The sequence below is a fragment of the Phalangium opilio genome, unplaced genomic scaffold (assembly GCF_054372755.1).
Source record: "Phalangium opilio isolate 3A_F unplaced genomic scaffold, DU_Popi_V2 ptg000082l_1, whole genome shotgun sequence".
NCBI lineage: Eukaryota > Metazoa > Arthropoda > Arachnida > Opiliones > Phalangiidae > Phalangium > Phalangium opilio.
Window position 1 is genome coordinate 19,983,269 of NW_028324189.1, and position 12,566 is coordinate 19,995,834.

The window sequence follows — 12,566 nt, forward strand, 5'->3', positions numbered from 1 at the left end:
GTTTTTGATAACGTGCGAGATTCTTAAAATCCATTTATGCTACAATTTATCGTATAGCCTCTGGTACCATCCTCTTATACTTGGTTGAAACAATTCATATGTTAACAGTAGCTGTTACCCGTGGCGTCGCTCGCGTGTAATAAGAACTTGCATCAAAATGATATAAAGAATGGGTAGATTTTACTGATGACCAATATTTTTGTAGCACCCTAGCAGCGAACGCACTCGGCGTTGCCCGTCACCCCGCGGGATATTTTTTATTAATTACTTTTCACGCGGACATTATTCCATAAAGAAGGATTTTTAAAATTTTGGCCGCCATTTAAAAAGATGGCAATAAATCGAACCAGAAAGACCATTCAGCCCGTCTCTAGGTTAAAGAAAACCAGTGTACTTAATATTTGAGAAATCGATTGCGGACTTTGTTGCATAGAGAAGATTTTTTTTTACATTTCTGGGCGGATTGGAAAAATCTTTCTTAGTACGCGCCTAGTACTTATGAGTAACGTTCCTGCAAATTTTCAGCCTTCTAGGGCAAGCGGTTTGGGCTGCGCGTTGATTATCAGTCAGTCAGTCAGTCAGGACTTTGATTTATATAGATAAGATAGATTTATGTCTAGTATTTAATAGGTTACAGTACGCCCTGGTAAAGAGCAATATGGTCAAAACATAAGTATTCAATAGGTTATTCTATCGCCTCAAGTGTTTTTTTATTTCATAATCGGTATCATGGCAACGTTAACTTAAAATCCATACCGTATAATGTAAGTTAGCGACTAAGCAAAGTCAATCGCAATTTTACGTGACATTAAATTTATAGTACAAGCGTAATTTCAAAATACAAAAAAGACTCTTAAAAGAATTATATACTTAAGTAAATGTTCTGTTCAATGCAATTTCTAAATTGAAAGAGGTTGTATCGAGATGTAAAGTACAACTCCGATCCAAATAATACCGTTTAAAGGTGGAATTTATAAACGTCGGACGCAACACAATTTAGTACAGGCAAAGGCAGGGCGTCGTGCGCAAAAGGCGGAAGTTTGCGCACGACGCCCTGCCTTTGCCTGTACTAAATTGCGTTGCGTCCGACGTTTATGAATTCCACCTTTAATGTTTATGTCTTTTACATAGATTGCGACTATCAACCATCATTTTATTAACGGTTGTTTGGTTACAGCAACCAGAAGTTAATTTTCGCGTTGCAAAGTACAAAAAGCAATAATTCGAGGATGAAAATCATCAAAGCAATTGCCAAACACAAAACGTATAAGAGAAAAGCGCCACTAATTGAAGCGACGTTTAAATTGTGAAATTCTTCTTGCGGGGTTTTCCATAACATGCGATCCAAGATGTAACCTTGATCTCTGTTCATGTAGGCGAACGGTTTGGTTTCGAAAACTCTCATGATCCTGCAAATAGACCTGTAAATTCTCTGTACGTTGCAATTACGAACTTAATGCCTTTACGGACTTACCCTTGAAGTATATTTTCAGTAGTATTTGAGGCGTTATCAAAGCGATGTATCTTAACTACTTCCAGGAACGTTTCAACACTGTTTGTTGATTTCCGAATTTTAACTTTAATGTTATTTTTGTCTTTCTTGACAAATTTATTGACGCTTTGTTTCAAATCACTGATATGAGTAAATAAAGCAATTTTTCGATATTGTAGTCCATCAAGAATTTGATTCTTTTCGTACTGGTCAACTTTAACCATTTTGTCGAACAAGGAGTCTTGAAAGTCTTTGCTGCTAATTCCTGGAATTCCATCCTTTAGAAACAAAAAAACGAACGTTTACCGCAATTCATAGTTCATTAACTTGATGAAAGTGAAACTCACTTTAGTCCAAAAGAACTTAGTTTCTGGGGAATATCTAACTAAATCCGGTGTTATGTTTGGATATTTCAAAAGATCACTAGCCGTTTCTAATACGTTATATGATTTGACTGAAAAGTCGCTCTTCATGTAACTGGAAACAAAGACGGTAATAACCAAAACTGATAACAACCAAGATGACCACACAATACGAAATGCAAAAATATTGGGTAGATCACTTTGAACTGCCACTGCAATTCATTAAATACAAGTCAAATGAAGATTATCACTCAGTTTCTAACTAATATGAAGCAAAGGCAAACAGAAAAAACAGGAAGTGTGCAGTAAGGAAAGCGTAGGCAATTTGTGATTCACCAACTAAAAAAACTATTGTTTTCATTGTCTTGTTTGAATATAAGCACTAGTACGCCGACAAACAACATTACATTAAACAAGCTGAGGAATGAAGTGTAATATCGATTTTCTTTCTATTTGAGTTACTTGGTAATTAAGCGGAATTGGACGCCTTTTTGCGTTTGGCCTGATTTGAGATCCATTAAATCTACAATAACCCTTACTTTGTTTGAGCAGCAATCCCAATGTCTGCCATACACAATTAAACCAAGTATAAAAGCAGAAGTGGATCATATTACAGCTCCCTAGAAGTACTGGACGATATAACATCGCTGTGCATCAGAATTGTCTCCTAGCACTGAAGAGGAAAGGGTATATGCGAAACGCAGCGGTGAATTTGTGAACTAAACCAGAGGAATGATTTTGCCGCGAAATAAATTTTTAAAAAGTGGGGCAAGCAAACGGAAGTAAGTGGTAGACAATGAGGAAAGGTTTGAGAGAGAAGACCGCGAAAGGAAACAAGTTGTTCCATGCAAAGTGTTGGGTTGTGAATATAATAGTAGAAGTCCACTTTATTTTTCCGATTTTAAAAAATAATTGGCGGACTATAGGTATTTCGCGCGATTTTTAAACGGTTTTGTTGAAAAGGAAATTAATACGAGTTCAAATGTTCAAAATAGCCTTCATCATGCTAGAACATTTATAATGCATCCCTAATACAGCACTGAGCTTCCACTGATTTTAAGGTTTTTAGCGGGGATAGTTAAACCAATTTATTACTAATTATAGGTATTAGGTAATGTGCGTCGACATGGAAATTTGTTTTCCTTTTTTTAAGTACGACAATTTTTTACAATTTTTTACAATACTTTAACGTTTTCCGTTTGCGAAAGATGCTGGTCAATATTTTTCAGTTTTACAAAACGTTTTAGTCGCGTACGGTTAAGTGCTTTTAATATCTTTCATTTGGGCATGCGACGATTGTAATTAGCTACATTGATCCTAGGCGTTTTTCCCAAATAGCAAAGAAACATAAGTCAATCTAAATCAAAATTATTACGCAATAACAAGCTTCACACTAATCACGACACTCACGGCGGTCTGACAGCAATGACCATCAACCGGAACTTTCGAAGGTTAAGGTAACTCCAGATCCAGGTTAATGGGCAAACTATGCCTTTAAAACTGAGCTAGATGGCGGGCTTGGATGTCTTGGAAGAAAACGCTGTTTACAAAAGCATAACCTACGTCCAGTACTTATGGGGAGCTGTAACATGATCCACTTATGACTGTACATAACATTAAAAGTTTTTAATTTAAAAGTGATCTAGATTATTTTGGCCCCTTTCGCCAAATCGTAGAACAAAGATTGCCCATTCTTCAAGAGAGCAGCTGGAGAGTTGAATTCCACAATTCGGCCCTGATCGAGAACTATCACCCTATGAAGAGTTGAGTAACATAAAATTAGCCAATCATTTTAAGCCGGTTTAATAGGTAGGTAAACCAACTTGTCGTAGTCCAAGATGGTGTTTATTCTGTGGGCGATGGTGATGATGGTAGAGTTGACGAATTCCTTCTTGATGGTCTCTTGAATGAGATCGTCGGTGTCCATGTTGACCGAGGCCGTCGCTTCATCCAAGATCAGGATCTTGGTGTTCCTCAACAAGGCTCGAGCCAAGCAGACCAACTGACGCTGACCACCTCCACGTTGTTACCTCCTTCGGCCACGGGGTGATCCAGTCCCTGCTCGAGTGACGTCACGAAGGATTTCAGGTGCGAGTATTCCAGGGCGGCCCACAGTTGCTGGTCATCTTTTTGCCCGAAAGGATCCAGGTTGAGTCTGAGCGTGCCCGAGAAGAGGACGGGCTCTTGGGGGATGATGGTCAGTCGCGAACGAAAATCGGACAAGCCCAATCCCTCCACGACGATCTAACCGTGCACCCCTTCGATGAGACGGAAGAGCGCCAGCGTCAGCGACGACTTTCCGGTACCTGTCCGCCCCAACACGCCCACCTTCCTTCAAGACCAAATCCAATCCTTTGCGGTATCTGGTGCTGTAGTTCTGGAATATGATTTGTCCTCGTTGAGGCTAGTCAGCAGGTGGTTGTGATTCTGGTTTCTCCCACTCGGCCTCGGACTCCAAACGACAGTATTCGTCAACTCTTTCTATGGAGACGAGATTTGATTCAAAAACCGTAGAGCCAGCGATGAAGAATTTCAGGTATTGCACAAGCTGTTAGATCAAAATATTAAATTAGTACTTAATTTGCAGAAAATGAATAATTAGCGCAATTTGGTGATTTAATACTCAAGGGAATTTTTCGTGAGACATTTAAATTAAAAAAAAAATAATATATTTCATTCATAAATATGACCTGATAAAGCCTTAAGTGTAATGATAATGATATTTCACCTAAAGCATACAAATTAAAACAAAAGTTCCGATCAAGTAGGGGATGGGGTACCTGGTCAAGCACGTTTCCTAAATTTCGTACCCTCTTTCCAGGAGGTGTTACCATCCTGACATTACACATACATTATAGTACCCCTCCGTGACGTTTACGTCACTCGGAAAAGTAATAAAGCTTGTCAATGCCATGTCATGAAATGACAATTAAACGGTTTCTTGAAAACGTATCAAAATGTTATCCAAACTATAGCTTCTACAATCTACAAAAATAAAGAAAAACATACAAAAATGCGGCCCTAGGTTTAAAATTACATTGTCGTCTGGTTGCTGTGATATTTTGCTCATTTAATCTGTCATTCAAACCCCCGCATGCAATTCCATCTCTTTGTTAATTAGTCCTTTTCATTCGTCCCACTTTTGAGATCTTTCACAATCAAGCTAGGTTCAAGAGTTAAAAGAAAAACCAGCTGATATTTTGTCATACTGGCTTCGTCTCCACTTACCCGATCGGCATTAGCCAAGATCAATCCTACAAAATCAGATGACAGAGTCTCTTTGCTCAAAATGATGAAAATTGCGGTGCAAAACATCAAGCAATTGCTCAAGATATTGTGTCGTACTGTCAGCCATCTGGAAAGAAATTGCATTTTATTGAATGTCCGAATTGCTTTGCATCCACATTAAGGTTTCAACCCAAAGGTAATAATGAAGTGTAGGTGCGGATAGCAGGCTGTCATCCCAAAACGAAAAAGACGCGATTGAAACCAGGCTTTATTGACGCAATTGCAAAATTACCTTTGTGCCATGTTCATCATGTAGTTAGTGGCAGTGCATTCGTCGATCAGTTTTAAAAAGTGTCCTTCGAAGTTCTGTCCGGCGTCACACGCTCTGATGACAGTGCTGCCAGCCACTGATCCTCCCACATGCGAAAACAAGAAGGAATTTCTCACGCTGGTTATCCGCTTGAATTGACGATTGCTCGACATCAAGAAACGCTGCCAAATATATGGGAAAAGCTTCGGTTTAAATGATATATTGTGAAGTAATTCATTCCAGAAGTGGGCTCGAGCACTCCGCGGTTAAGATGCGGGTGCCTTCTACAACATGTTGCAATAAAATACGTAAAAGACAAAACATTTTAAGATTTAATAATTCAAGGAATGTTATTTCGCTGGGTTAAGAAGTCGTGGCACCAAGTCATCTTTCCCGTCGCTTTGAGGGATTTTCTACGCTTAATAAAACTGTAATTGTAATGCCTATTAAGATCATTAAATGCCCAAAATAATATAGCCTTTTTTCAATGTTTATTTTTATGTTTTCTATTTTACCATAGCCTCCAATGCAACCAACGCCCAGATTACTAAAAATCAAAAGTGGCTACCCCATAATCGTTACGAATTCCGTGTTTAACCACAACAATTAATATTGAGGGTGATACTAGATAATTACTTATGACTGGAGACTAAAATCGAGTTCCTACCTGAAGTAAAAGGTATGCAACTAACACGACAATGCAGTTAATTATGAATAACGGTAAATATATTGCAATTGCTAAGGCGTAAACAACTAAAAATATCAATCCGACATTGGTTGCTCTTAACATCGCAGAAAATTGCTGGTCTAGGGCGTCGATATCTTGGGAGAAGCGATTGAGTATCCTTCCAAGGGGGGTCGTGTCGATGAAGAACATGGGAGAGCGAAATACTCTATCGAGCATTTTCCCATGTAGACAGTTTGCAGCTCGTAGACAGTTTGCAGCTCGTAGACAGCGAAGAACGCTGATGATAACGTACAAAAATGTTTGAATGGCTTGGGTTAGACCAAGAGCGACTAAGACCGCTATACGGGTTGCCTTCAAGTCTAGGTTTGCTTGAAAATCTTTCTTGGAGTCTGCGCACCACAAAGACAGCCAGTACACTGACGTGAAATTAAGGACTACAAAACCGGTGATTATTGCTTCGAAGATCGCGTACCATGTTATACCGTAGGCTTTAAAATATTGTTTGTATTTTGATACGGATATCTGCAAATGCGCAATAACCTTATCAGGAGGAAAAATATGTGTGTAGAGAGTTTTAGTTCTCAAATAGACAAGAAACGTCCAAACTCTCCTCGTATATTATAGAGCGCATAAGTTTCCTTCTTTGAGTGTCTCTTTAGTCATGAGCTTTGCCTCATCTTCATGTGAGGATTTTCCATGGGTTGCACGAAGACTCCTTTTTCACTAAAAAAAGGGGGGAAGGGGGAAATATACGCACGCGCCTTATCATATTTGTATCATTCGACGCAGACTTGTAAATATTGATAATTTCTTCGGGAGCCCTGCGGGTTCCCGACCCCCCCCCCCAAAGCCCAATTTTCTTGGGTACCCGGGGCTCCCTAGTGGACAACTGAGCCTTGAACTCTTGATCCTAGAAACTGCGTCACATCTCGCCTGGGGAAGGGAACAGAGGCTAAGGAGTAAGGGAGCAAGCCCAAAAAAAATTTGAGGGAGAGATGGATGCATTCCGGCTACAAATTTGAGGGTAAATATTCGCCAATTTATTTTCACCCTTTTTTGAGCGCTGTTTTGGTCTGAAGTTATGGGGGAGAGTTCTCATCGCACCGAATTTTTCAGGGTACCCGGGTGGTACCCGACCCCCCATAAAATATTTTTTCAGGGTGTCCTGTGAATTGTCTTGGGTGTCACAGGCTCCCTGGTACCCCCTATTTACAAGTCTGATTCGACGGTACGTTTTGAAATGGCACCAGCTTTTTCCCATGGGATATTGTTCGTCGTTACTTTAAACAGGGATAAGGGAGTCAGATGGATTGGAAAGGATGATGGGCGACCTGCGGCACCATATCTCTCCCAGTGTACCTCGCGCACGCCCCTACCCTTCCGTAGGCGATTGCTAAGTGCTGCCGCGTAGCGCCATTTTATTTGAATGAGAACTAGCTTCTATTTTTGAGATAGAGGGAGCGTCCTTTACAATTTCGTCTGGCACGACCCTACCTAACCGCTGGGGATGATGGGAGGACTATGGTGCCGTAGGTGGGGGTACAAAGGCAACGCTTAAGGTATGGGGGTTTCCACTCCATTACTCTCTCCTTCAAGCTTTAAACCATTAAAAGGTTAATTCTAGGAGAGCGGTCGCTCTCTTAGATAAGACTTGATACTGCCTCTAATGCTAAAGGAGGGTTCTTTGATTGGCCGTAACTTTTTCGTATTGTGTTTGCTGCTTTGAAATTTTGCAAGTGAACTAAAATTTGGACCCTAATTATGAGGTTAAAATTTCAAAGAGATCCAATTAATAGTTAATTCTATAAAGAAAAAAGTTGTTAAGAGTGGTTTTAGAATACATAAAATGAATCCGACATTTTGTGAAAAATACTATATTTTTCCATAGAGATAACATGGGATTTTTTTGAAATATGACCTTAATTGCGCTAGTGTATAAAGAATGCTAATCATTCGTTACGTTTGGGAACCATCTTAAATGAAAGATAATAGTCCATAGATGTGCCTTTCCTTAGTTTCATTAAGATAAATTAAGTTTAAGTATTTATTTTTATCATTGTTAACACATACTTTGACTTACGTTGTTTTGGGTTTTGGAATTACGGCGTTTTACCACTGTTAGAGACACGCATATTAGCCCTAATTTTTTATATTGGACTTACGGCGTTTTTGTCGTGATTCACGCCGTTAGAGGGATATTAAGCAAGAAAAACATGGCGTTTGAGCTCGGGTGCTTGTACTTGTGGGTGTTTTTAGGTACTTGTGGGTGCTTGAAGGTACTTGTGGGTACTTGTAGGTACTTGTGGGTGCTTTTAGGTACTTGTAGGTACTTGTGGGTGTTTTTAGGTACTTGTGGGTGCTGGTAGGTACTTGTGGGTACTTGTAGGTACTTGTGGGTACTTGTAGGTACTTGTGGGTACTTGTGGGTGTTTTTATGTACTTGTGGGTGCTTGTAGGTACTTGTGGGTACTTGTAGGTACTTGTGGGTACTTGTAGGTACTTGTGGGTACTTGTAGGTACTTGTGGGTGCTTGTAGGTACTTGTGGGTGCTTGTAGGTACTTGTGGGTGCTTGTAGGTACTTGTGGGTGCTTGTAGGTACTTGTGGGTGCTTTTAGGTACTTGTAGGTACTTGTGGGTGCTTGTAGGTACTTGTGAGTGCTTGTAGGTACTTGTGGGTACTTGTGGGTACTTGTGAGTGCTTGTAGGTACTTGTGAGTGCTTGTGGGTGCTTGTAGGTACTTGTGGGTGCTTGTGGGTACTTGTGGGTGCTTGTAGGTACTTGTGGGTGCTTGTAGGTACTTGTGGGTGCTTGTAGGTACTTGTGGGTGCTTGTAGGTACTTGTGGGTGCTTGTAGGTACTTGTGGGTGCTTGTAGGTACTTGTGGGTGCTTGTGGGTGCTTGCAGGTACTTGTGGGTACTTGTGGTTGCTTGAAGGTGCCTGTAGGCACTTGTGGATGCTTGTAGGTACTTGCGCCAGGTGCTTGTAGGTACTTGCTCCGGGTACTTGTTGGTACTTGCTCCGGGTACTTGTTGGTACTTGCTCCGGGTGCTTGTAGGTACTTGCTCCGGGTGCTTGTAGGTACTTGTCCCGGGTGCTTGTAGGTACTTGTCCCGGGTACTTGTAGGTACTTGCTCCGGGTACTTGTTGGTACTTGCTCCGGGTACTTGTTGGTACTTGCTCCGGGTGCTTGTAGGTACTTGCTCCGGGTGCTTGTAGGTACTTGCTCCGGGTACTTGTAGGTACTTGCCCCGGGTACTTGTAGGTACTTGCCCCGGGTACTTGTAGGTACTTGCCCCGGGTACTTGTAGGTACTTGCCCGGGTACTTGTAGGTACTTGCCCCGGGTGCTTGTAGGTACTTGCTCCGGGTGCTTGTAGGTACTTACTCCGGGTGCTTGTAGGTACTTGCTCCGGGTGCTTGTAGGTACTTGCCCCGGGTACTTGTAGGTACTTGCTCCGGGTGCTTGTAGGTACTTGCCCCGGGTACTTGTAGGTGCTTGTGAGTGCTTGTAGGTACTTGCCCCGGGTACTTGTAGGTGCTTGTGAGTGCTTGTAGGTACTTGCCCCGGGTGTTTGTAGGTACTTTGCCTCCTCCATAGGATTAACATTACACTAAGTTTTGGAAGCTCGTAACTCTGGTTATATTAGAGATACGGGGATATCCTTTGATTATGTAATAGTCCTATTTGCCCCTTCCCTCCTTCGTTAACATTTGCTCCATAGGATACTCCATATACGGGAAAAACCTGGAAAAACTCAGGGAAGTATATGGGGAAAAGCCTGGAAATCTCAGGGAAATTTGTTTTCCAAAAGTTGTATGAACCTTGTTATGGAACATATCTTATAAACTTATGGTTTTAGTTATATAAAGTTTTACCAAGGAGCGATATCTAGTTTACTAGGGAGAAGGTATAAGATGCCTAAGTATTCGCGCGCCATAGACCCAGTCACACTTTCAAAATACAAGGGGGACTTAAAATGAGGCCGGGCTATTTCGCCTCTCCTCAGTCGGAAAATACTTAGTTTTCGTCATTCGCGTCGCGTTTACGTGAGTTTTCTGGTCCGTGACCAAATAAGGATTTTTTAAACTGGACATTAGGCCAGCGACTTTCCTGACTTGGAATAAATTGGTCTGTGACCATTGACCAGAGCACGTCGTCTGCTAAACTAAAGAAGTGGATAATTAAAATATTAGAATTTTAATGTGTGGAGTCTGGTTACCCTTGAATTTTCTTAGTAGTCTCGTGGACCACTGACCCCCCCCCCCCCTCCGATTTAATTTTTGAACTGGACCAGGCAATTTTTAAACTGGCCATTTGCCCTGTGTCACCGCCTTATTTCCCACGCTGGCGCGAGTTGCTTTGCGTTGTCGAGTGCGTGATGGAGTCGGCTATGCCTGGAGTCTTAACCACCGCGACTTCCAATCACTACCATAGCCCACTCGATCACGCTCTCTTTTCCATGGCTACATATTTTGAAGATGGCACTTTTTAGCCGTATTAACAATCTTGGATCATCTTAGTGAACTTTTAGGGTAGCCCTGACTATATTTTGTTTAAGGTTTTAAGCTAAATATCAAACAGACGTTAGTTTAAGCTACAAAAAAGTTTGAAATTGACAATCTCGGATCGTCTTTGTGAAGTTTTAAGGATATCCGAATTTCATATTGGGCTTATGAAAATTTTGAGCTAAAGCTTAAACGGACATAAATCAGCATTTTTAAAAATTTTCTAAAATTGTCAATTTGGTCCTATTTCTAGGGTAAAAAATTGTATTATGTTAATTACAATAAGAATACAAACTTTTATTGATTTACGTTTTTTAAGTATCATTATAAATAAATGTCTAATCGAGCTAAATTTATGGTCCCCTTTATATATGTTTCTGCTTAGTACAGATTTTAAAAATGTAAAACAGTTTCTTAACATTCTTAAATAAAATGAAGACTGAAGGAACAGATATTAATCAAAAATATCTTGATTAGAATCAAGACCTAAAAAGTATCGATAAGACTGAGGTTTTCACTTGTCTGAAGGATCAGATATTAATTTTTCTTTTTAATTGAAACTTAAATGCATGCTTAAGAAAAAACAACGTTCCATTACCGTTTTCCGTTGAAATAAATTATTTTACTGGTAATCAATTTTAAAAATTTACTTATCTCAGCTTTTCGACCACAATTCCATTCCTTGAAAACATTTTATCATTACATTAATTACTTTTGGGAGATAACGTGTCAAAATAACCTATAAAACAATAAAAAACTGTAATAGCGGTCTGTTTAGCCATGACAAGAACCTTTTAAAAGTTTCAAGCACTATATTACCCTTTCGAGACTAACAGAACCTGAGCAAACTATAGCTTAACCTGCTACTAGTACGACCAGGGAGAATTGATGTAAACTGGAGTTGAAATTTCATCATGTGTGACCTGCGGCCCTGAAACTCTCCCATAGTCCCAATGTGTGTAGAACATAATTTTTTCGCTGTTATCTGCCAAAATCAATCTTTCTTGGTAGTGCCGCCTCCTCACATAAATTTTTCATGATATATTAAGGTTTGAACGAACAAAATTCTAGATTACCATTTTCACTACCATGTCCCTCTGCTAACTTGAAGCAAACTTTCCTCTCTTTTCGCTGCTCATTACCGGTGCCATTCCCTTGACTTTCTGTTCGTTATAACTACTATCATGAATTTATTTATTTCAAACCAAAATATAAAAAAAAATTGGATTTTTTTCCTTTTGTGCTACTTAGAATTAACAAATGTATATAACGTTGTGCCGTGCCATATCAAATAGTCTCTAACCATTGTTAGAAACTAGAGAGAGAAATTGGGCAGTAACACTGATCATGCCCTGAACTATGAGAAAGAACAATACGACGGTTGACTAAAGTACACTTGATATTACATCATTTTGCAAAACCGCGAGTAAAAATCTTACTGTCCCTATTGAATTTGGCGCCATTGGTTTTAGAATAATTAAAATGGTCCACTGCGAAGCGTGCCGGTCACGAATGGGGATGTTACGTCTTTAGGAACAATTTAAAACGCAAAACCATATACGTACTCTCCCAAAAGTAATTAATGTAATGATAAAATGTTTTCGGGGAATGGATTTGTGGTCGAAAAGCCGAGATAAGTAAATTTTTGAAATTGATTACCAATAAAATAAATTATTTCAACGGAAAACGGTAATGGAACGTTGTTATTTCTTAAGCATGCATTTAAGTTTCAATAAAAAAGTTAATATCTGATCCTTTAGACAAGTGATAACCTCAGTCTTATCGATGCTTTTTAGGTCTTGATTCTAATCAAGACATTTTTGATTAATTTATTTTGGTGTCATAAGATCTTCATATATGACTCGTACCCCTTGCGGGAAAATATATCTTAATTGGTTCCAAGTCGGGATAGAGTATGGATGTCCCTGTAAACTTTAAATTGTAGGGTTAGGTACTCCCTCAAAATAAGATCAAAACT

At 39.8% G+C, this 12,566-nt stretch overlaps 2 protein-coding genes across 2 annotated transcripts; both read right to left on the bottom strand.

Annotated features, from left to right (window-relative positions):
- Nucleotides 1–1,171: 1,171 nt before the first annotated feature.
- On the bottom strand, nucleotides 1,172–3,287 carry LOC149653658 (uncharacterized). The gene is made up of 4 exons (XM_089847029.1): nucleotides 3,265–3,287; nucleotides 1,840–1,969; nucleotides 1,475–1,770; nucleotides 1,172–1,409 (listed from the first exon to the last, which is right to left on the bottom strand). The coding sequence occupies exons 1-4, from the start codon at nucleotides 3,285–3,287 to the stop codon at nucleotides 1,172–1,174; spliced, it is 687 nt and encodes a 228-aa protein (XP_089703155.1).
- Nucleotides 3,288–3,496: 209 nt separating this feature from the next.
- Nucleotides 3,497–7,341, bottom strand: LOC149653659 (ATP-binding cassette sub-family C member 2-like). Its single transcript, XM_089847030.1, has 8 exons — nucleotides 7,294–7,341; nucleotides 6,060–6,602; nucleotides 5,375–5,574; nucleotides 5,083–5,209; nucleotides 4,148–4,231; nucleotides 3,858–4,098; nucleotides 3,678–3,798; nucleotides 3,497–3,608 (listed from the first exon to the last, which is right to left on the bottom strand). Exons 1-8 carry the CDS (start codon nucleotides 7,339–7,341, stop codon nucleotides 3,497–3,499), a joined length of 1,476 nt encoding a protein of 491 aa, XP_089703156.1.
- Nucleotides 7,342–12,566: the final 5,225 nt, after the last annotated feature.

Coding starts and splice junctions, on each gene's coding strand:
- LOC149653658 (XM_089847029.1), bottom strand. CDS start 3,287: ATGGTCATTGCTGTCAGACCGCC. Junction 1,970..3,264: donor GTCATTGCTGTCAGACCGCC/GTGAGTGTCGTG, acceptor CTTTGTTTCCAG/TTACATGAAGAGCGACTTTT. Junction 1,771..1,839: donor CTAAGTTCTTTTGGACTAAA/GTGAGTTTCACT, acceptor TTGTTTCTAAAG/GATGGAATTCCAGGAATTAG.
- LOC149653659 (XM_089847030.1), bottom strand. CDS start 7,341: ATGGGAAAAAGCTGGTGCCATTTCAAAACGTACCGTCGAATCAGACTT. Junction 3,799..3,857: donor CGTGGAGGTGGTCAGCGTCA/GTTGGTCTGCTT, acceptor TCTTGGATGAAG/CGACGGCCTCGGTCAACATG. Junction 3,609..3,677: donor ACCATCTTGGACTACGACAA/GTTGGTTTACCT, acceptor AACTCTTCATAG/GGTGATAGTTCTCGATCAGG.